Source organism: Myxocyprinus asiaticus, chromosome 47, assembly GCF_019703515.2.
Source record: "Myxocyprinus asiaticus isolate MX2 ecotype Aquarium Trade chromosome 47, UBuf_Myxa_2, whole genome shotgun sequence".
Lineage (NCBI taxonomy): Eukaryota > Metazoa > Chordata > Actinopteri > Cypriniformes > Catostomidae > Myxocyprinus > Myxocyprinus asiaticus.
This window is the reverse complement of record NC_059390.1, coordinates 6954230-6976007: the sequence shown is the minus strand read 5'-3', so window position 1 is coordinate 6976007 and position 21778 is coordinate 6954230. Positions and strand designations below refer to the sequence as shown.

General features: G+C 38.1%; 1 protein-coding gene across 1 annotated transcript in view; it reads right to left on the bottom strand.

Moving 5' to 3' along the window:
* Positions 1-21442, bottom strand: part of LOC127436672 (myoD family inhibitor domain-containing protein-like) — a 29204-nt gene extending 7762 nt beyond the window's left edge. Inside the window, exons 1-4 of the mRNA XM_051690967.1 lie at positions 21202-21442; positions 20777-20940; positions 18852-18983; positions 2398-2679 (exon numbers count right to left, since the gene is read on the bottom strand). Coding sequence (XP_051546927.1) covers positions 2398-2679; positions 18852-18983; positions 20777-20870 — 508 coding nt within the window. The 5' untranslated portion in view covers positions 20871-20940; positions 21202-21442. The remainder of the gene's footprint in view (positions 1-2397; positions 2680-18851; positions 18984-20776; positions 20941-21201) is intronic.
* Between the last annotated feature and the right edge of the window lie 336 nt (positions 21443-21778).

Genomic DNA, 21778 nt, shown 5'->3' with positions numbered 1-21778 from the left:
GTACAATCTCCCTAATGAGTGTACATGCCTTAGCTTACTTTCATCCAAGTGCATTTTAATACCCCTGAAATCCCCAAGAAACCAAAATTAGGCTTTAAATCTATGCCTGTTAGCTTTGAGGCCATCTATAGTATAATAAAAAATGTTAGTAGATTTTTGCATTTATAATCTACGGCCTTCCTTTTTCCAAATTGTAACAAGGTTAAGGATGGGAAAGGAGGAGGCGGGACCCGGCTGAACAGTCAAAATAATTTTTAATGAAAACTTAAAAAGACAAACATAAAACACACACAGCAGCTGCGTGTGGCTCTCTCTCTCCCGAACTGCCGCATCCGGCTGCATTTATCCCTCTCCTTGGCTGATTAGCCCGATTTGGGGCCGGGCATGCGTAGTCACAGCCCGGCCCTCCACGTCACACTCTTACCTCCTTTGCCTCAGGCCAGGGAACCCCCAGCATGATGTACAACCCCCCCCCCCCTTCCCTGGCTGCACCTGTTGGCAGGCTTTTCCCCGCCTCTCTAGAGCTGGGGAGGGGGACAAGGGGAGGGAAAAAAATAAAAAAAAAAAGAGGAGAGGGAAAGGGCAAGGCAGAGTGACAGTGAGAGAGAGAGAGAGAGAGAGAAAAAATATTGCTCGCCGGTTCCCAGACACGCCGTCGCCTGGTCCTCGACCACTCCTCCACCCTCTGGCGGATGGCAGCCTCTCCTCCCCGGGTGGACCGGAGTGAGTCCTCCGACCCCTGGTGGATGAAACGCCCCTCTGACCCCTGGCGGCCGGTAGCAAGCCCCTCCACCCCTGGCAGCGGCACCACCGCTCCTGGCGGCCGGCAGCGAGCCCCTCCTTCCCTCGCGGATGGCGGCCGTTCCTCCGCGTCCAGCAGCGACTCCTCCGTCCCCCGGCGGACGGCCACGGCTGCTACATTGGGCGGACGGTGGTGGCGAGGACTCCACGACAGCGCATCACTCCTCCCTCCCGGGTTTCGGCACCAATATAACAAATGGGTTTAAAATGGGCAAGGAGGCGGAGGGTACCGGCTGAACAGTCAAAACAATGTTTAATGAAATCTTAAAAAGACATAAACAAACACACACAGCAGCTGCGTGTGGCTCTCTGCCGCATCCGGCTGCATTTATCCCTCTCCTGATTAGCCCAATTGGGGGCTGGGTGTGCGTAGTCACAGCCCGGCCCCGCCCTCCTCCTCGTCACAATGACTCATCTTGCACTCACAGGCACATACAAATTATTGTCCAATCAAATGCCCTCCCTCTGTCTAATTTTTAAATACTTTTTTTCTTCAAATCTAAGTTTGTAATGTTTTGATTCACCTCAGAGCTGTTATGGTATCAGGAAAGTGTGACTGAACATTAAGCACTAAAGAAGGAAGCAGCATATTTGTCTAGTACACAAGAGCAGGTCGTAGGAGCCATAGAGGCAGTCTTAATGAGAGGACACTGTGAGAGAATGGAGATCTGGCCCCTGCTGAGGTGGGGTTGACATATGGCAGACCCACTTCTCTCGGCAGTCTTGTTAAAAGGTCACACCTTGGTGACCATTACTAATGCATCAGCGATCTCCTTCATTACTGCCCTCTCCTTACCATCACACCTGACAATGTGCAAGCTGCTTTCTTCAGACTTGCCTTCTGTTCTTCCTGCCCATTTACAAGACAATACAACACCATGGAAATAAAGAGATCAATCTAGCCTGAGCTATTAATGATTAAATAAAGCATTGCATTCACAGGAAACATAAAAGAATTGAGTAGCAGATTAGTTGCTGTTAAGGTTGAAGGGGGAGTCCAGGGATGCAGAGAGGAAATTTGCAAGCATGTAGGATGATGTGTCTGTGTTTCACCAATTTTTTGAGGACAAAAATGTCCCCACATTATAGAAAAACCTAAAATCACCTACATTATGAGGACTGCCCAACTTATTCTAACATCTCAAAGCTGATGTGTGACTTAAAGCTGATGTGTGTATCGTTATTAAAATACTTCCTTCTATGCCAGGTTATTATGGAGAGATAACCATAAGCAAGCCATTTGCAGGTTGGTTTCCAGAAAAGTGTAAACATTGGCTCTTTGGTGCCATCATGCATTGCTTAGTTTGTCTGAGTGTCCCAACTAGCCCAATACAGCAACACTGGCTCAATCAAATGCGTGAGTTTCCAGCGGGACTATCTGTTTGACCAACCAATGGAACACACTGGAGTATTCAGGGAAAGCAGTTTAAAAACAGTCATAATTTCTGCATTTACAAACTTCAGCTTTAAGGTTTAGTGTTAGGGTATAGAAAATATTATTAGCTCTATATAAAAACAAAATAACTCAATGGAAAGTCCTCATAATGACAGTAAAAACCAACCTGTGTTTGATTGTGAATGTGTGATGTCACATACCCTCTGGAGTGGAGCCAGGTTTATATGAACCCGTCGAGCTTATTTTACTCCTTCGGCTGGTGTCGCTGTTGACGGACAGACTGGAGCGAAGCTTTCTCTGCACACGGTGCGAGACGGGCGGTGGGTGTTTCCTGGGCTCGGTGGCGGGGGGCTGCGTGACTCCACACGGCGTGCTGTGGCCATTACTTAGCGTTGTGTGCAGGCCGTTTTGTTGCCTGGCAGCCTCTCTGTCGCTGGCATGTTGCAGGGATGTCGCTGGCTGGGGCAGAGGCTGAGGTTGTGCTACAGAGAGGGAGAGACAGAGAGTGAGTTATTTAAAAGCTTGCAATCATCTGTTTGGACAGGAAAGACTTTGCAGCTGTACTCTGGAGTAGTAACATGGTATTTTGGCTGAAATTCTTGACATTTATAGCATTTTTAGATTAGTATGCAATGTAAAAGAGGAGAAGAAAGCGACTCGCCCCTCACACTTCCATTATAAGTGCCTCACTGTAACCTCGATTTTTGCTTTTTTTTTTTTTTTTTTTTTTTAAAGGAAGAGAGTAAATTTTTGTGGTAATCAACAATATGCCACAAATGCAACTGATTAAGCTTAACTTGTATTGAACCTGGAATATTCCTTAAAATTATTTTCAAAATATTTACTAGAGTAACATTAAAGCTTAAGTTTCTAATTTCTGCACCACTAGCATCACCAAACTCAAACCACTGGTTGAGCCAATATCGCTGTGTCGGGCTGTGAATTCCGTGGTGAAGATCTGAAATTAGTTTTCTCTTGATTACTTTTTTCTCCATTTTGTTTTGGTGGGTTGGGAATCTAGCCCACCTCTTTATAACAACATATCACCAAGGAAAGACACTGACAGGAATGTAAAACAACGTAATTAAAAACAGGCAGTGGTGGCCTCATCAGCCAGCTGTCTATCCACATGTACACTACAGCAAGCAAACAGGAATGTACTTACTATCAAACACTTGGACAATGCTTAACATGCTTTGTCTGATAATGATTAAATTAAATTACTTTGAAAAATGACTAGACTAATGGATGGTCGATAGATCAATAGATGACCAACAGATGGTCAAATGATCAATAAATAGGGGAAAGCACTCATCAACAGTTTTCAATGCCTTAAACTCTCAATACAATATTATTGTCACCACCTTCCTTTGCAGCCTGCCTGGTTAGTACTGTACCTTCCATACAAAGAAAGTCAGTTTTTTAATTTATAAAAGCAGAAACACTTATTAGAAGGCTGTAATAATTAACTAACCTATTAGCTAATGTTTCTACATTAGGACAATTGATCTGGAGCAACCTGGGATTAAGTGTTTTGCTCAATGGGGCACAATGGTGTGGTTCACGGATTGCCATTTGTGGCGTTTGAACCAATGAGCTTTGTTACCAACTCAGATCTTTTTCCACTACGCTACACTGACTTCTGCTAAGCTGAGAAGCCTCAAAAGGAGCTGCACATTCATTGTTAGAGACAGCACAAATGAACAGCACAAGATGTTGGAGGCATCTAGGGCACGCTGATAGGATCATATGAGCCCTACGAAACACCAAAGGCCAACGCAATCCAAAAGAAAAAGTTCCCCCTCGATGAAATATAAATGTTGCCTTCAACCCAAGGCATGATAGGTGATAAAAATTGTATAGCTGCGCTAACCATAAAAACAAGCATTGTCTTGCAAATGGTGATTGTACACAAGCTGACAGGTCGCATTAATACACCATGTTATGGTGCGGAAGAAAGGGAGGGGAGAAAGAAAACAGTCCAAATTGGTACTCTAACCGCTCTGCTACCAACATATCAACAACTGTTGAGAATGTACATTTGTAGTTGAATAATACATGGTCTTCCGCTACACACTCTGTCAAACACATCACAGGCAAACAGAGGGTGAGTGCCTCTTGACTATCTAAGCAGCATCCCAATTTGGTCCCCTGGATCTGACAGCCTCAAATATCCTGGGAGCATTTTTAAAAGGCCAGTATTTGATGGATTCATGAAGAACACACAAATATAATTGCCATTTGTCACCACGCGTTTGGCGGACGCCCCACACGGGGACGGCAAGCCGGGACGCCCGGGAGAGATGCTGCGGCACCGTGGTGTTGCTCTCTATGTAAAACTGTGGATAAACACCCCTTGCCTTTGTGTCACAGAAAATAGCTCCGCTGGAAGAATTCAAAATTGCACCCCAAAGACGTGGAAGCAGAGCATGGTGGACCTCCCAAGAACGAATATGTATGAATGTCAACGGCGTGGAGCGGCATAAACAAGCCGGTGAAAATTCAGTCAGGCAGGAGGATGTTGGAAGGGAGGTGAGACAGGGCAGGATGTACTCTCATTTGCACTGCTCTCTATGGAGACTTTAAGGTAAAGTGAGAAAGAAATAAGAAAATAGAAAAGTAGGTCCCTGTATTTTTGCGGCACAAAGCATTTTAATATTTCATCCTGAGAGTGGAGCTGTTTGCTATGGCCCATTAGGACGGCCATCAAACGGAGCATACATTGATTCACTTGTCAACTCACGACATCTAGCTAAACAGCCCCCATCCAATTCCTATCATCATTTTCTAATGGCTAACAATCATTACCTGTTACAAAAGAGCTAGCGGGGAAAAAACAAAAAGCACTGGTCGGCACTGTGAAAGTGAGAGTGAAAAACTGCCATCTACAGTTGGAAAGGTAAGCATCTAACATTAAGTTGTTAGAGGAAACCTCTTTTAAACTACTTTATCTTTTGTAGGCTGACGGTATAGCTTAAAGAAATAGTGAAAATTATCTTATCATTTACTCACCCTCATGCCATCCCACATATGAATTACTTTTTTTTTTTCTTCTGCAGAAAACAAATGATGATTTTTAGAAGAATTTCTCAGCTCTGTAGGTCCATACAATGTAAGTGAATGGTGGCCAGAACTCTGAAGGTCCAAATAAAGTATCACTTAAAGGCATCATAAAAGTAATCCATGTGACTCCAGTGGTTTAATCAATGTCTTCTGAAGTGATCCAGTAGGTTTTGAATGAGAACAAACCAATATATAACTCCCTTTTCCCTGTACAAATTGCCATTGCAGTCTATAGGCACAATCATGATTTCAAGCTCAATTGCACGTTCTAGTGCTTGAGGCATGCGTAGAGCACTAGAGGGCGCTATAGGAAGTGAAATAGAGCTTGAAATCATGATCGCCAAGGAGACGGTTTTCAAGATTTTTAGTAAAGAAGGAATTGCATTTTGCTCTGTTCTCACCCAAAACCGACTGGATCACTTCAGTTAAACCCCTCGAGTCGCATGAATCACTTTTATGATGCCTTTGTGATATTTGGACTTCAGAGTTCTGGCCACCATTCAACTGCATTGTATGGACCGACAGAAATAAAATATTTTTCTAAAAATCTTCATTTGTGTTCAGCAGAAGAGAGAAAGTCATACACCTCTAGGATGGTATGAGGCTGAGTAAATGATAAGATAGTTCACCCAAAAATGAAAATTATCTCTTTAACAATCAAAAATGCTAAGATTCTTTCAGGTTTCAATGAAAATTATAACAGTGTAGTGCACCATTAGATTGGCTTCTGAGGGCATCAAATATAGCACACAAGGCTTTCTAATTTTTATATTCTACTAAATAAATGTGCATCTTTGAAAAATGAAAAAGATTGACAAATAATCCTTCAGACATTCCTGAATTAGAATTGGTTTAGCTTGGTGTACATAATATGAATGCAACACAAATACCTGTTTAATGCTCCATGGGGCAGTCTCTCTGATTGAAATGCTAATTTGTAAATGTGCTCTGACCTACCAGGAGAATTCCCACCATCTCCCAAAACAGCCCGGGGTAGCATTTCTCCATACAAACAACTATGGCAAAGCTTGCACCTTTCAATCCAAAGCAATATACACTCTCATTTGAAATTGCGTCCCCGTATTTATAGAAACAAAACCATGGGAATTTGGTTGCAGGGAGGGAAAAGCAGAAAGAATATTATTAAAAAGAGCTCTGACAGAAAATATTCATCAGCACATTAAAGATGTTTACAGCCTGACCTTCCGACATGGTGGCAAGGTCTTCCTGAGTAGAGGAGCATGTTTGAGAAGTATATGAATTGAAATTTTCACTTGTGGTGCATTTGATCTGTTGCGCATGTTGGATCCACTTTGGACATACACAGATTTTCAGAACCTACCAAAGTGTAAAACGAACTGTGAAAATTACGTTTTTGTTCACAACCCAATTTACTTCTGTATTCTGACATAGGCCTATTCCAAGTGAAACAGGATATCCAATGAAAAAGAATGCAGGGCTGGACTTAATTTTATCCATTGTGAATAGATTGAATTGTGAAAAGAAGTTGATGTGAAAGGTGGTTGGAGGGGAGGAGTTGAAAATGTATGAGGGATTCATGACAACAAAAGCAAAGTAGTTTCAGAGGTGGAGCAAGATAATACATTTTGATAAAAGATTATGAAGACAAAAAACAATAAATAAATATATATATATATATATATATATATATATATATATATATATATATATATATATATATATATACACACACACACACACATACACACACCTCTGAATCGTGCACAATAAGACCAGAAAAAGGCATTAAGAAAGTTAATTTAGAGTTCACGTAGAATTTAAGGTACTTTGAACACCCAGGCCTTTCCTGACATTGTATCATGCACAACAGGTTTATGTACTTTTAGTTCAGTTATTTAAACTTTCACCCAATTTGTGTCTTTTAAATCTTTATTTGAGAATACTGTGTCTTGATCATAGTAATTGCCCTCTTCTTTGAAGCCGCCCCAAATGTCACATGCCAAAGCTGTTTTAAGTCTATTATGGCACCTCCTCCGGTTTGCTGGCACCCTACAATATCTCATTTCTGAGAGACATCATAGCTCACATCTTATTTTATCCTCATTTCGAGCCAAAGATGAATAGGTAGTCACTATTACTCAGCTTTTTTGTGCTACTGCACACTTTTAATTCTTTCTGACAATCATTTAAATTTGGCTGTTCAAATGAAACCTGCCGTAGAGATGTGACACCTGAGAAGGCGTTTAATATTCCAGGGCCACCCTCTTTCGCAGTCATTCACTGTCTGTCCCACTCGCTCACTTTCCTTTTTTTGTACTCATCTCTCCATAACAATGGCAAGCTGAGCCGGGCGTCTGGGATTTACTAATTTCAAATTTAGTAATTTGGCTGCTGATTGAGTGGGAAAAAAAATAAGCCCTTCGGACCTTGTTCTGCTTAATTACATTTTATAAGGCAGTCAGCAATGTGAAAGACAAGGAAAGCGATTGCAAAAGCTTGAGCTTTTCATCAATTATACTTCTATTTCAAATCAGCATTTGCTGTATTGGACATGCAAACTATCAAAATCAAGCCCTTCAGAAAGCCCTCAATCCTTTGCAAGTAAGATATGGTGGAAAATCACTCTTCTAAGCATTAAAATCTAAGCATTAAAGGCAAGTTGTTGTCGTTGTGGGGTAGTAATCTATTAATAATTAGAAAAATGCTAATAAAGCAATAAGATAGGCCTTGCATTACAGTGATTTTACTACGGGTAAGGGGTGGTCTTAGGTACAACACAAAGCAAGAATAAAATTTAGAATAAGTAATTCTTTCGCTAATATAGTTCATTACATACTGTCTACACCGGACATGTCTGTTGATGGGACGTGGCGCAACGCACTGGCTTGAGGCCATCTACACTAGATGAGTTGAAATGAACTTTCTAAATGACACGCAGATCAATCAGCTGTAGGGTTGAGTACAGAGAACCGATTCTCGGTCAGAACTGGTAAATTTTTTACAAAATACCGGAATCGTGACAACTTGGCACATTAATATAGAACGTATGGTTATATCTGCATTTTACAATGGTTTTAAACACGGCTCGTAGAGTTAAGAATTTAACCAGAGCAAAACATTTGTTTTACACATCTCTCTGGAATAACTGATTGTGATTGGTCTATTGTGGCATTCTGCAATTAAGCATTTTTGTATAGTGAACGCTATTCTGCATAACTGATCCTTGTCCCAGGATATTGATTTCCTACTAGGGCTGGGTATTGATAAAAAATTCCCGATTCGATTTTGATTCACAAGGTCTCGAATCAATATCGATTCATTTGGGTATATTTCAGTTATAATGTCCACTTTGCTTACATATGAAAGAAATTCTCTGCCAGATAATGCTGTTAAACAAACTGGGGACCTTCTAAGTACATTACAAATATATATATATATATTTTTTGTTGTATTTTGTTTGTTTTTCATCATTTGTTACATTTTAGCTTTTTAAAAATGAACAAATCCACATATTCCATAGGTAAATATGATATTATATTGAATATATTATATTTTGTTACGTTTATTGTTTACATGCATCATTTGAACTATTTACAAGTATTTACATTAATTTGTTGAACGCGCCAAAAATCGGTACTGTCTTTAAGAAAATCGGCTGTTCTGTAAAGAGCGTCTGTCAATAAGTACATATTACCAAGAGAGGACTCAAATGGCTTTACCTCAACTGTGCCATGCGTGGTTAGAATTGTTTATATTTTGTCATTTTTGATCAACAACTGACTGTACAGAATAGAAAGGGTTTAAAAGAGATATTATTCAATGACAAATGGATTGCGTGGATCTCATCTTTGGACATACACTGAACGAGTCAAACCAAACTTTTACTCGCAACCTGGTGCTGAACTTCTTACCCACTATACCACAAAACTACTGGTGAGTGAAATCTGAACATTTCCCAGCCAGTGGCTAATTGCAGATATTTTAGTCGTATAGCGCAAAATTTGGTTGCAAATGCAAGTGGTTTCCTCTCATTAGCCAGCTCATAGTAGAGGGTTGCACACAGAGTAAAAGCTAGATCTTGGTATTTAAGAATCAATATCAAGAACGTTCAAATGAAGATTGATTTGAAAATCTTTATTTTTACGTAGCTGTGCTAGATTCTTGTTTCTCGTATCACTCTGGCTCTCTTACATAAATTCATTTCAACTCAAAACAATATTTCACTTCCATTTATTTATTATTTGGTATGTAGCAATGTAATAAGTGTGATAATGTGCAATCAGCCATACATTATGATTATTTTGTGATAATGACCAGCTGACTGTACTTATCCCACTTATTGCATGGAACATTAAAGTCAACATGAAATCTAAATAGCATTTTCTTTCTAAAAGCACGTTCCTGGCTGACTCTACATTATCACTTACAGTACATAACAGACCAAAACAGCTGTCATTGTACAGTATGATACTCAGTCTATTTTATTTTTCCATTTGCATCTTAGTTCAAATCCTGAAACACACAATCAAAATCCACATCTCATTTCCATCTATATGTTTCCATCACAAGGCAATGGAGGAATGCAATAAATGCAAAAGATCTTCACAACTGCTGTTGTAAAGCACACATCTTGCACATATTTAGCAGTTTTACACAGCTACCACATTTTCTCGAAATATAAAATAAGACGTGACTCAGACTGAGCCTGAGTGAGCTGCCAGACTTACATCGAAGAGTGCTCCACCCTACCTCACGACAACTCCAAACAAAAACCCAGCAACACAGATGTGAAGAGGCTGGAGGTGTTGTTTTTTTTTTTTTTCAGTTTCAGTTACATTGGTGACTCACAGATTCCACCAAGCTCCCACAAAAAAATCTCATGCAGAGAAAACATTGGAAAAGGAAAAGGATCTGAACAAGGATCCAGAAGCAGTAGGCATCTCTTTGTGGTCATTATAAGAAAAAGAAGAAAAAAAAAAAGGAAATTAGATGGTTTTGAGGTGGAAGTGCATTTACTTGCCCTCACGCCATTCCAGATGTGTATGACTTTATTCTGCTGAACACAAATGAATTTTTTAGAAGAATATCTCAGCTCTATAGGTCCATACAGTGCAAGTGAATGGTAATCAGAACTCAGAAGGTCCAAAAAAAAAAAATCATATAAAGGCAGCATAAAAGTAATCCATAAGACTGCAGTGGTTAAATCCATATCTTCTGAAGTGATCTGATAGGTGTGGGTGAGAAACAGATCAATATTTAAGTCCCTTTTTACTGTAAATCTAAACTTTCATTTTCACTTCCACATTCTGGTGTGGAAATAACTTTCACTTTCATATTCAGTACTTGTTGGGGCAGGTCAAAGTTGGAGATTTATTATAAAAAAGGACTTAAATTTTGATCTGTTTCTCACCCTCACCTATCATATCGCTTCTGAAGGCATGGATTTAACCACTGGAGTTATATGGAATACTTTTATGTTTATGTGATTTTTGGAGCTCCAAAGGTCTGGTCACCATTCAATTGCATTGTGCTACACAGCTGAGATATTCTTCTAAAAATATTTGTTCATGTTCAGCAAAAGAAAAAAATTCATACACATCTGGGATGGCATGAGGGTGAGTAAATGATAAGAGAATTTTCATTTTTGGGTGAACTATCCCTTTAAGGAATGTTACGGGTTCAATACAAGTTAAGCTCAATCGGCAGCATTTGTGGCATAATATTGATCACCACAAAAAATTATTTTGACTTGTCCCTCCTTTCCTTTAAAAAAAGCAAAAATCGTGTTTACAGTGAGGCACTGTATTCAATTCAATGGAAGTGAATGGGGGCCAATTTTTGAACATTAAAATACTCACTTTTTCAAAAGTATAGCCACAAGACATTCGTGTAAACATGATTTTAGTTTGATAAAATCACTTACTAACCTTTTCTGTGTAAAGTAATATATCCAATTTTATAACTTTGTTGCCATGACGATGTAGTCAACAAACACTAAAAGCCTAAAACAACTCTAAAAATTACAATTTAAACAACTTTAAAGCTCAAATGATACATGAGTTTTAACAGAATAATGTAAGTGCTTTTATAAAATTATAAGCTTTACATTTCTGCCTTTAAACCCCCCCAAAAACTGGCCAAACTTGTAAGTGCCACACTGTAACCTTGATTTTTAAAGACATTTTTAAAGAAAAGGAGGGACGAGTCGAAATAAATTTCTGTGGTAATCAATATTATGCCACAAATGCTGTCTACTGAGCTTAACTTGTATTGAACCCAAAATATTCCTGTAAGACCAAACATTTTATGCAGATTTTAAAACAAATATCTGCCTTTTTTGTAAATGAAGTTGCAAAAAATTTAAATTAAAGGAATAGTTCACCCAAAATTGTAAATTTGCTAATAATTTACTCACCCTCAGGCCATCCAAGATGTATCGGAGTTTCTTTCTTCATCAAAACAGACTTTTAGGATTTCATTTCAGGCCTCCTCCTCTAAACAATGCAAGTGAATGTACTCCATTTTTTGACGGTCCAAAATGCATATTTAGGGTGCATCAATATAATCCACACGACTCCAGTCGACAAATAAAGTTCTTCTGCATGCAAACGATTGATTAATTTGAGAAACAAAACAATACTTGTATACTTTTTAACTACAAATGTTTGCTTCTGTACACCTCTGTGACGCGCGCTCATGAGAGGGATGACATAAGCTCGGTAAGGTCACGCGTCATGTGGAGGAGGAGGCAGGAAGCGCGTCATTGTTTACAAGAGAAACTTGCACAGAGCACAGACCAAGCACTGTTCACAAACAATTTCAAAACAATATAAAATAAAATAAAAAATAATTTCCAAATAATAATAAAAAAAAAAAACAATGTAAACAGTGACTCGTTTCCTGCCTCCTCCTCCACGTGACCTTACCAACGAGCTTACGTCGTCCCTCTCATTAGCGCGTCACAGAGATGTATGGAAGTGAACATTTGCAGTTAAAAAGTATATAAGTATTGTTTTGTTTCTAAAAATAATCAATCGTTTGGGTTCAGAAGAAATTTATTTGTCGACTGGAGTCGTGTGGATTATATTGATGCACCCTAAATATGCATTCTGGACTGTCAAAAAATGGAGGACATTCACTTGCATTGTTTAGAGGAGGAGGCCTGAAATAAAATCCTAAGTCTTAAATTCTGTTTTGATGAAGAAAGAAACTCTTGGATGGGCTGAGGGTGAATAAATTATCAGCAAATTTTAATTTTTGGGTGAACTATTCCTTTAAGAACCCTGTAAGAACCTGTAAGTTATGATCTATGATAATTGTCACGCCACCCCTTTCTCTGAGATGTTTTTCTTTTTTCGATGACCAGTGACCACTTCAATTCTGTATTTGTGAGGGTCAGGGTTCCCTCACTTTTTAACCAATCAATTTGTAGGACTTTTTCATGACCTTTCCAATAATTTGTGATTACTGGATAAGGGTTTTTAACAATCATTTTGATTCCGACTGATTCACTAACAAATAATACCGGTGAATTTGACCAATTCATTGAAAAGAACCCACTCAAAATAGTGATTTGCTTACAAAATGAACATCACTATGGCTTGCAAGCAAGTTTTGCTCGAGACAAGCTCTACACAAGAGCCATATCTGGCTGAGAAAACATTTTAAAGCAGAACTTGAAAAATATATAACTATAGAAATTCTCATGACTTTTCTAGGACTGTTAAGATTTTATTCATTTTCATAACTTTTCCAGGGCTGCTATTTCCAGGTTTACCATGACTGTAGGAACCTTGCCTAATTACGTGGACATTTATTAGTAAATTTTAATCAAGCTGAAGGTGATTACCAGTGTTCTAATAAAATCAGGCTGAATTGAACATACAGAACAAGGCAAGGCTCTGTGTTTCAGGGATAACAGAGAGACTACAGGGGCAACTAAAGCCAGCCACAGTTTATTTAAAAAACTATGTATGGACAAGGTTCCTTTATTTGCTCTGTTTCAATCTCAGCATTAACTACACTAATGTGACAGCTGTGGGTCACTGGACTCTGTCTTCAGGGTGCCAATCAAGACTTTAAGCCCAGGAATCAGGCTAAAGGACAGAGGGGTTCGTCTGTTTCTAAGAGGATTTTGACGGGAGATGGCCATATCGATTTTAGCCGTGGCAGGGAGTGCAGTGTGAATGGAGTCAGTTGGTGGCTCCCTGGTCACCCCCGAGTGATCAGAGGCCTTACAGAATGACCTACCAGAGGTGCGGTGAACCTGCAAACATGCAGGGCAGGGGGGGAGCACATCACGAGAGATCACTGTAATAGAAAAGGTTTAACCTTAATGTTGAAGCCAAAACCCTGTTAGAGGGCCAGTAATCCCTCCCGCTCAACTCTTATTTCAAGTGGTTTTTCTGCCAGTCTTGCTGAAAAATGCTCCATCTCGCATTGTGTCCTGGGTTCGGGTTGCTGCGGTGTGGGAGTCTATCTTTGCAGAGTTGCAAAGATACATCAGGTTCACACTGTGTGGGTGAATCTTACAAAACCTGTCAAGAACATGTCTGGGTCATTTTTCACCCCATAATCATGTGAAAGAAATAAGAAATTAAACTTTGCATAAAGAAAATAACTATGTTAATTTCTTTTTAACTGCACCATTATATTCAAGAAAATAGAGAATTTTCCACCCAAATTCGCATTCCCGTAATGCAAAGCAAAAGTATTTTTCCATCATAATAGTATATTTGTTACTATTACTAGTATATTTGTTACTATTTGTTTGTAGTATTTGTTGGATTGTCTTGATTTAATTTTGTATTAAAATCATGCATTTTTATTTTTTGCTGAAAATATTATATTGTACTTCAAAGAAGAATTGATAACTGAAAGTGAGATTCATCATTGAGAATAATGGGACAATGCACAATGCAAAATATCTTAATGGGGCAAAAAAAACATACTTTTCTTTAAATATATTTTGTTGTTCTTTTGATTTTGGGGTGACATGTGGCCTGGACATTTTTTCATTAGATTCACCTATCTAGCTCACTTTTAATCACAGTGTGGGCCTCAAATCTACATCTTATTAAAATATAGATGCCACTTTTCAATCTATGTTATTGTTCTTTGCATAGTTCAAACCACACCGCCTTTTCCCTCCCTATATGGATTAAAATGGAACTGCACCAGTGGTCAATGAGAACAATCAAAAATGCTAATGGCATGCTAAACCTATAGCTCACAGATGTGTAGATCACCTCTTATCAGAGTTCATTTAAATAAATTCAACACACGGAAATCTGCAGAGTTCCAAAAGGCTTCGGCACTTGTGTGAGCACATTAATTAAAATGCTAGGAATTTTTCCATATGAAATATGTCTGCACCAAGACAATGAGGAAATAATTAGCACAGAGGTAGAATCACAATGGCCATTTTAATCAACCCCTGCGCTAGCATTTCACCCTATTTATTCCAGTTTTGATTCCATGACCCACGGCTAAGTAATCACTTGAAAATTACTCGTCTGTTCTAATGGGCTCTTGCTTCCAAGAAAGATGTGGTCTGAAAAATTTGCATCTTGAATCAATCAACTCCCAACCGCCCAAAAAGATCAAAATAAAAGGTGAAATGCACAGTAAAGATACTGTGTCCTTCTAGAAATATTATTTGAAATATCGGGCCTGGCTCAGATTCTGAAACTACAACATATTTTCATTTGATTGATTGAAATGCTACAGCAGATGCCCAAAAAGTGCACAATATTCTTTGAAAATGTTTTGTATTTCACCCTCGAAAGTCTTTCTTTCTCTGTTCACAAACATCACTGACCTGATCCCATGGTAAGCACAAAAATTCTAGAAATAACAGAGATGTTGTCATCGTACAGAATTATATAAATTAAAAAAATGACTGTCACATGAATAATTCAGTGATTAAACACCTCTTGATTATTACATCATTACCTTGTAATGTATTCAGTTCCAGGCCTGAACAAACATTCAGTTGGGAAACTCACCACTTCTTACAAAACTGAAACTCCTCCAAGGCATGAGAACATGCTACAAGCAGTGAACAGCAATGTATAGCAATGGATTTGCCAGCACACACTACAATGGCACAAACTGCTGAAATGTGTGTTAGTGTGGCCCATTTGAAGTCCTTTCTTTAAAGGGATAGTTCACCCAAAAATCATCGTTTACTCACCCTCATGTCATCCCAGATGTGTATGAATTTCTTTCTTCAGCAGAACACAAATAAAGATTTTTAGAAGAATATCTCAGCTCTGGAAGTCCATACAATGCAAGTAAATGGTGATCAAACCTTTGTAGTTCCAAAAATCACAAAGGAAACACAGCTAGCTGTAACCCATATGATTCCAGAGGTTAAATCCATATTTTCAGAAGCGATATTAAGGTGTCTTTACACAGCCGAGTTAATCCTGCTTAAAATTATGTGTAAAGATGCAATGTAGCATAAAAGCCAGTCTAAATTATGCCTGCTCTAACCCATCTCAGAGCAGCCTTAAACTTAGTTTTTGTCATGACAGAGCTTATATTTCATAACTTAGTTTCATATTTAAGGCATAATTTTACATTTTCATTCATTTCATATTTCTATATAAAAAAAATGTGTATTTAAAACATTAATATCATATGTATGCAATTGTAATTTATGTGTAAATGCAGTTATGCCTGCTCTGAGCAGCATTAAAGAGTCTAAATGCTAGTTTAAATGCAGCTTCTGTGCCACCTTGGCAGTGTAAAGCTGGCTTAACAGGCTTGGGTGAGAAACAAAATATAAGTCCTTTTTTACTCTAAATCTCTACTTTCACTTAAAGTCATATGCGGTGTCTGTTTAGTTTCACTTTCACATCTGAAAGTGAAAGTTAAAGTGGAGATTTAGAGTAAAAAAGCACTTAAATATTGTTCTGTTTCTCACCCACATGAGCAATTAGGCATGGGAATTATTTAGCTCTGGTTCCATAGGTAAAGTCCTAGTAAATAGCACAAAAGAGGAGAAAATACGAGGACAAAAAGTGAGAAAATCTAACAGTTGCAACCTAAAAAAAGTTTACTTTTACTGATTTGCAGCAACAAACACATAGACATCAGTAGGAACGTTACTAAATAAACACGTCAGAGAAATAGTCAAATATTGCTTTAAATTTCAGTTCCTCAAAAAGGTCAGGGAGCTTTTCTCGTTTCCTTGTTCCTAGGTGCAGCCTAAAATCTTTGGAATGCAAACGTAGCTACAACTAAGTTTTAAGGTACTAACATGAGGTGAACAGGAATATTATTAGTAAAATTACATTTGAAGTGTTTTTCTCACCTCAAGACAGAACATCTAAAGAGAAAAAACATAGATAAAGTTAGATATAGACAGAGAGAGAGAGAGAGAAAAGGGGCATTCTCTGGCATCTTGCATGGAACAGGTTTCCTGCATGGTCCACCAGATTTCCATACGACGGGATAGTGGAAAGTGGGTGTGTCAGAATTTTTTTCCCTCCAAAAACGAGTGGTGAGAATTTTCCAATCACATCTTTTGTTTCAAATCTTTGTTTCCCTAATTATTTCCAGCAGGACCAGTGATGAGTGAGCTTTTCCATGACTCCACATCCATTTAACCACTTTTGCATAAAACAATGCCCTGGGTTAGTACAACAACCGGGCTGAACCAACATGGATCTCATGTCCAAGGTGGTGTTGTCACGATACCAAAATTTCAGCAGTCAGTGCCAACACCAGTGAAATTTCATAGTTCTTGAGACCAATTTCGAAATGGTTTTTTCAAGTGTTTCTCAATTAAACAAGCATTTATTTCCTTTTTTTTTTTTTTTTACTAGCCTAGTTTTCCAAAATTCCATGTTTTGAAGTTTAATTTAATTTCCTCTTCAAAATAGTGTATAACCAAATTAATTATTAAAACTTTTAAAAACATTTAACAAGTAAAAAATAGAACAATTATTTTCAAAATACCATTTTACTTTTTTTCAGTACAAAGACACTCTTGCTTGTGATATATTGCTTACATTTATTATAATTATTATTATTATTATCATCATTATTATTAATTTATCATTATTTATTATTATTATTATTAATATTACTGAAGTGAATATTACATTTTACTATACAGTTGTAATATATTTCTGTTGCAATTTCTTCAATTTCATCTATTTTTATTTTGAATCGTGCTTTTATTTTGACGTGTGGTTTTGACAGGAGCTTCACTACTACTACTTAATGTCTGCGGAGTTTCCAGTGTATGAGCAAGCTTCATACATTCATTTAAAGCATGCAGCTCGATTTCAGACTAAGATTGCAGCCTTTTGCAGTTTAATAATCACACTAGGGCATATTCCGATTTTAACTTGATTAATTGTCCACTTCAGTGTAAAAGGAGTACTACAGCACATGCTCAAATAAGCGGGTGAGCATTTAAAAGAAGTCGTGTGATAATCAGACTGCATGCCTGGACCGAATTAAGTCAGTGCTCAGTACTACTGGTACTGTAGAAACACTGGTATCGTTACATCTTTTTTAATTTTAGTACCGACTTTGTATTGAAGTACCGGTAATTTTGACAACATTAGTCCAAGGCATTATCAAAATCAACATTTATATAATAAGCAAACCCTAAGAGAGCAAGAAAAGTCTGTATGATGTAACTCCATGCTTTAACAGGTAAGAGATCTCCTATTTCAGCACATTCAAGTTCTCATCTGTGATTTCCAGATCCAGGCCAATCAATGCCAAACCACAATGGGATATCCTTGCTCACTAAGCTTTCAAGACTTTGGCAGAGGAATGACTGAAAATAGCGTTAACTATTATCCAAATTTATTGGATTTGTAACATGTTGGTTTCAATTCAAAACATTTTCTAAGAACACATATAACACTTAAGACAAATGCCAAACAGTCAATGCTATTTGCACCTATAGTATTATCTTGACAATGATAAAACTGAGCAAACAAGTTCACATACAGATTATGCATTATCATAATCTCAAATCATCACAAAGTTTCTTTCAAAGGCAAAGAACATCAGAGCTTAAGTAAATAGTCATAGGAAGTTTCAAATCAGTTATCAGCACAGTAAACGGTCTAAAGAATTAAAACCACATCCATCTGTTTTCCAGATGTAAGCTTCGGTTTTCAGTAATGTCGAATTGTAGAAAATGCTGACAAATGTTGATATCCAAGCTGATAATTTCAAAAGAGATTTGATCATGAAATGCTTGAAGTTTATGGTGAAATACCACTAACTTGTAACAAGGAAATGCTTTATAAGGAATCAATTTCATATACATAACAAATCTTGACTGGTAATAAAAAGTTCAAAACTAGATGTTCTCAATTCATATATGATAAGAAGCATGGAATGACATTAGGGAAATTGCTTTTCCATTTTGCAGTCGCTAACATGGTATTGGCTATATGATCGAAAGAGAAAGCTATCGTCTAGGTCCCATTTTTATGAATAATCCTCATTAAACTAAAGATGAAACTTCTGTTCAACATCTGACAAAAATATGCATGAACAATTGTTACTGGAGTCTGGCCAATGATCACAAGCATGACTGTATAACAAAACTAACACATTTGTCATCACTTACTTCTAACAAGGTCATCATGGGTGTGGTTCTCCCCGGTCACGTAACCCTGCTCATCTGCATTGTGATCGAGTAGCGAAGTTTGTGATGTTTCCGTAGTGTTTGGTGACTCATCAGTGCAGCTGTTGCATTTATCTGGACAATCAAGCAAATTAAAATTAATCAAACACTGTAACAGTAACAAACCTATCTGCTAAATAGCACCAGTTTGCTCTAGTTCATAGCTGCCAGGAAGCAAAGCATGCAAAAGGCCAATGTTGAGGTTCATATTGGCTTTCCTAGGCATCAAGAATAAAAAGAGCAGCTCTAATTTGCCAGATAAAACAGATTCCTTTGGTGAACGGTTACAAAACTGCGTGGGCGGATCAGGGAGGCCTAGGCCAGAACTCTGGATCTCATTTTCTCGATTCTGCTCCCGGGTGCATAATACTTGCCAAAGTTTTTACAGCTGTAAAGACAGCATTCATTATTGGATTTTTTTAATGGATGTGGGCAAAACCTGCCTGATAGCCTTTCAAAAGTATAGGTGATCTTTGAGCATTGCACTTAAAGAAACAGTTCACCAAAAAGTGAAAATTTGATGACTTAAAATATTGCACACAAGCTATATGGACTATTTTTATGGTCCTTTTGCGTCCTTTTGAAAGCCTGAAAGCTTCTGTCCCCATTTATTATAATTGCATGGAAAAGAGCAACCAGCACAATTAGAAACATTTTCTCCTAATGCGTTTTCTGAAAAAAGAAAAAGTCATACAGGTTTGAAAACACATGGGATTGTGTAAATTATGACATTTTGGGGTGAACTAATCCTTTAAGCTCTAAACACGACAATATGTTTCTAGATCCACAAACATCTGACTCTGTTACCGTGAAACACAACAGATCATTTCTATTAGTGGCAGCCTTCAATGTGGCCCCACTTGTACACAGGCAGAAGCAAAGCACTCGTCTATTTAATATCATCAAAGCATTGTTGTTATACCGAACTGTGTTTTTCCATCAGTCAAGTGAAAGCTGGGAATAAAGTGTGTGACTCAGCAAACAGCTGCATGTCTTCACTTTTTTTTTAAATTTTTTTTTTTAGTTTTTTTCTTCCTACATTCCTTGTTACAACATATTATGGGAAAAGATCAATACGACACAGTAGCTTTAGATACAGAGATTGATATCACTTCATCCGGCCTTGAGTCTGAAAAATGGAAACCCTTTATTCCGGCTATAACTTCTCAAATCGCTATGCACATACAGTACCGACAGCCTCGTGATGCATCGCTGTATTTAGTGATTACAGTTTGAAATAAATTGCTCTATTCTCTAAGCATACACAGTCCCCAGGGAGGGAAATCCAGTCCTATTGGAGAGACTTTGAAGGCCCTACAAAAATCCATTTGTCACCAGAGCCTGTGATTGCTTACTTTGTCCTACTTTGCCATTTTTTTGACAGTGCTGTAATGATGCTTGGTATAAAGAGGATGGTTAACATTTCAGTGCCTAAGAAAAAAGAAGGGGGGTCCAAGCTTATTTTACATGTGATAATCTCACAAGCAACTAGAAAGTTAATTAAAAACTATAATTGGCCGTGGTTCCTGCTAATAGTTACCAAGGCGCTCCTTCAGTCTTTATTGAGAAATAATGAAAACATTATCATGCCTACTGGCACAACATACATATGAGGAATCTGTTTGCACGTTGCTGTTTATGCAAGACAGTTACCAGCCATGAACACATGCCTAGCCTTGTTAGTGTGCATTACAAATGTGTATCCATCATTAAAACTGGCTAATGATCAAATTAAATACATGCATGCATGCCAGAAACAATGATTAATCCATGGATAAAGTGATAAAGCTAGTGCGCCTTCAGAGCTATTTGTGACATCATAAATAAGTGTTTACAGAAGCTCAGAAATGGAAGATCACCCCTCTTACCTGGTGAGTTGGACAAAAGTGGACTTGTTTCCTGTTGGAGCTGTGTTTTTGGCCCTTCAGGCCCCTCCGGCGGTAAGATGATCTCCGAGGACATGAGCCAGACTTCTAGTTTAGATACTAAACACACCTGAAAAAACACTCTCTTACGTAATCAAGAGTCGAACCTGTAATAATAAAAAATAATAAAAAATAAAAAAAAACAATTGTTGTGTCAACCTTTAAATGTAAACAAAAGCGAGCGTTTCCTATTTCTTTTCTCAGGAGTTACGTCATCCAGTGAACTGTCGTTAAACTGCAGTGGAAAGTTTTGCTTTGATTGTATCGCGTGGAAGAACACAAAACGTCACAAACACCGTTTTGAACTTCTTATAAGCTTGACAATTCAATATGGTTTCTGTTTACAAAAAGTTCATAGTTTTGAGTACCTTTCAAACATGTCAACTCCCAAACGTCTTTATTCGCATCCTTTTTCTTCAGGCAAAACCGCTTCCCGTTAGGATAAAAAAAAAAAAAAAAAGTTACCGTCTTTAGAGGATCAAAACCCGGTAAAACTTTTCAAATTCTTCCGAAAAAGTGTTCAAAAGTCCCTGTCAAGATGTGGCAGATCAATGGGTTTGAGCGCGAGCGTCCCACGCGCGCTCGAGCTGCTGCAGTTGCAGGAGAAAGTTTGAACTGAAACATTTTGCATCACATCCGGATTCTGACGCAGATGAGCACAAACAGCTGCATTCAGATGGACCGCATGAGAATGTGAGTGGACTGACAGAATTATGCTCGCAATGAGACTATGTAGAAGTGATTTTGCATGCAGGCGTATTTACCCAGATATCTAAATGAAGACGTCTCATTGACTTCTGTTATTCTAAAATTAGTAATTAGCATACAGTAGTGGCCAAAAATAGTGGCACCCTTGGTAAATATGCACAAAGAAGGCTGTGAAAAAAAAAAAAATCTGCATTGTTTAGCCTTTTGATCTTCCATGCAAAAAATTCACAAAAATCT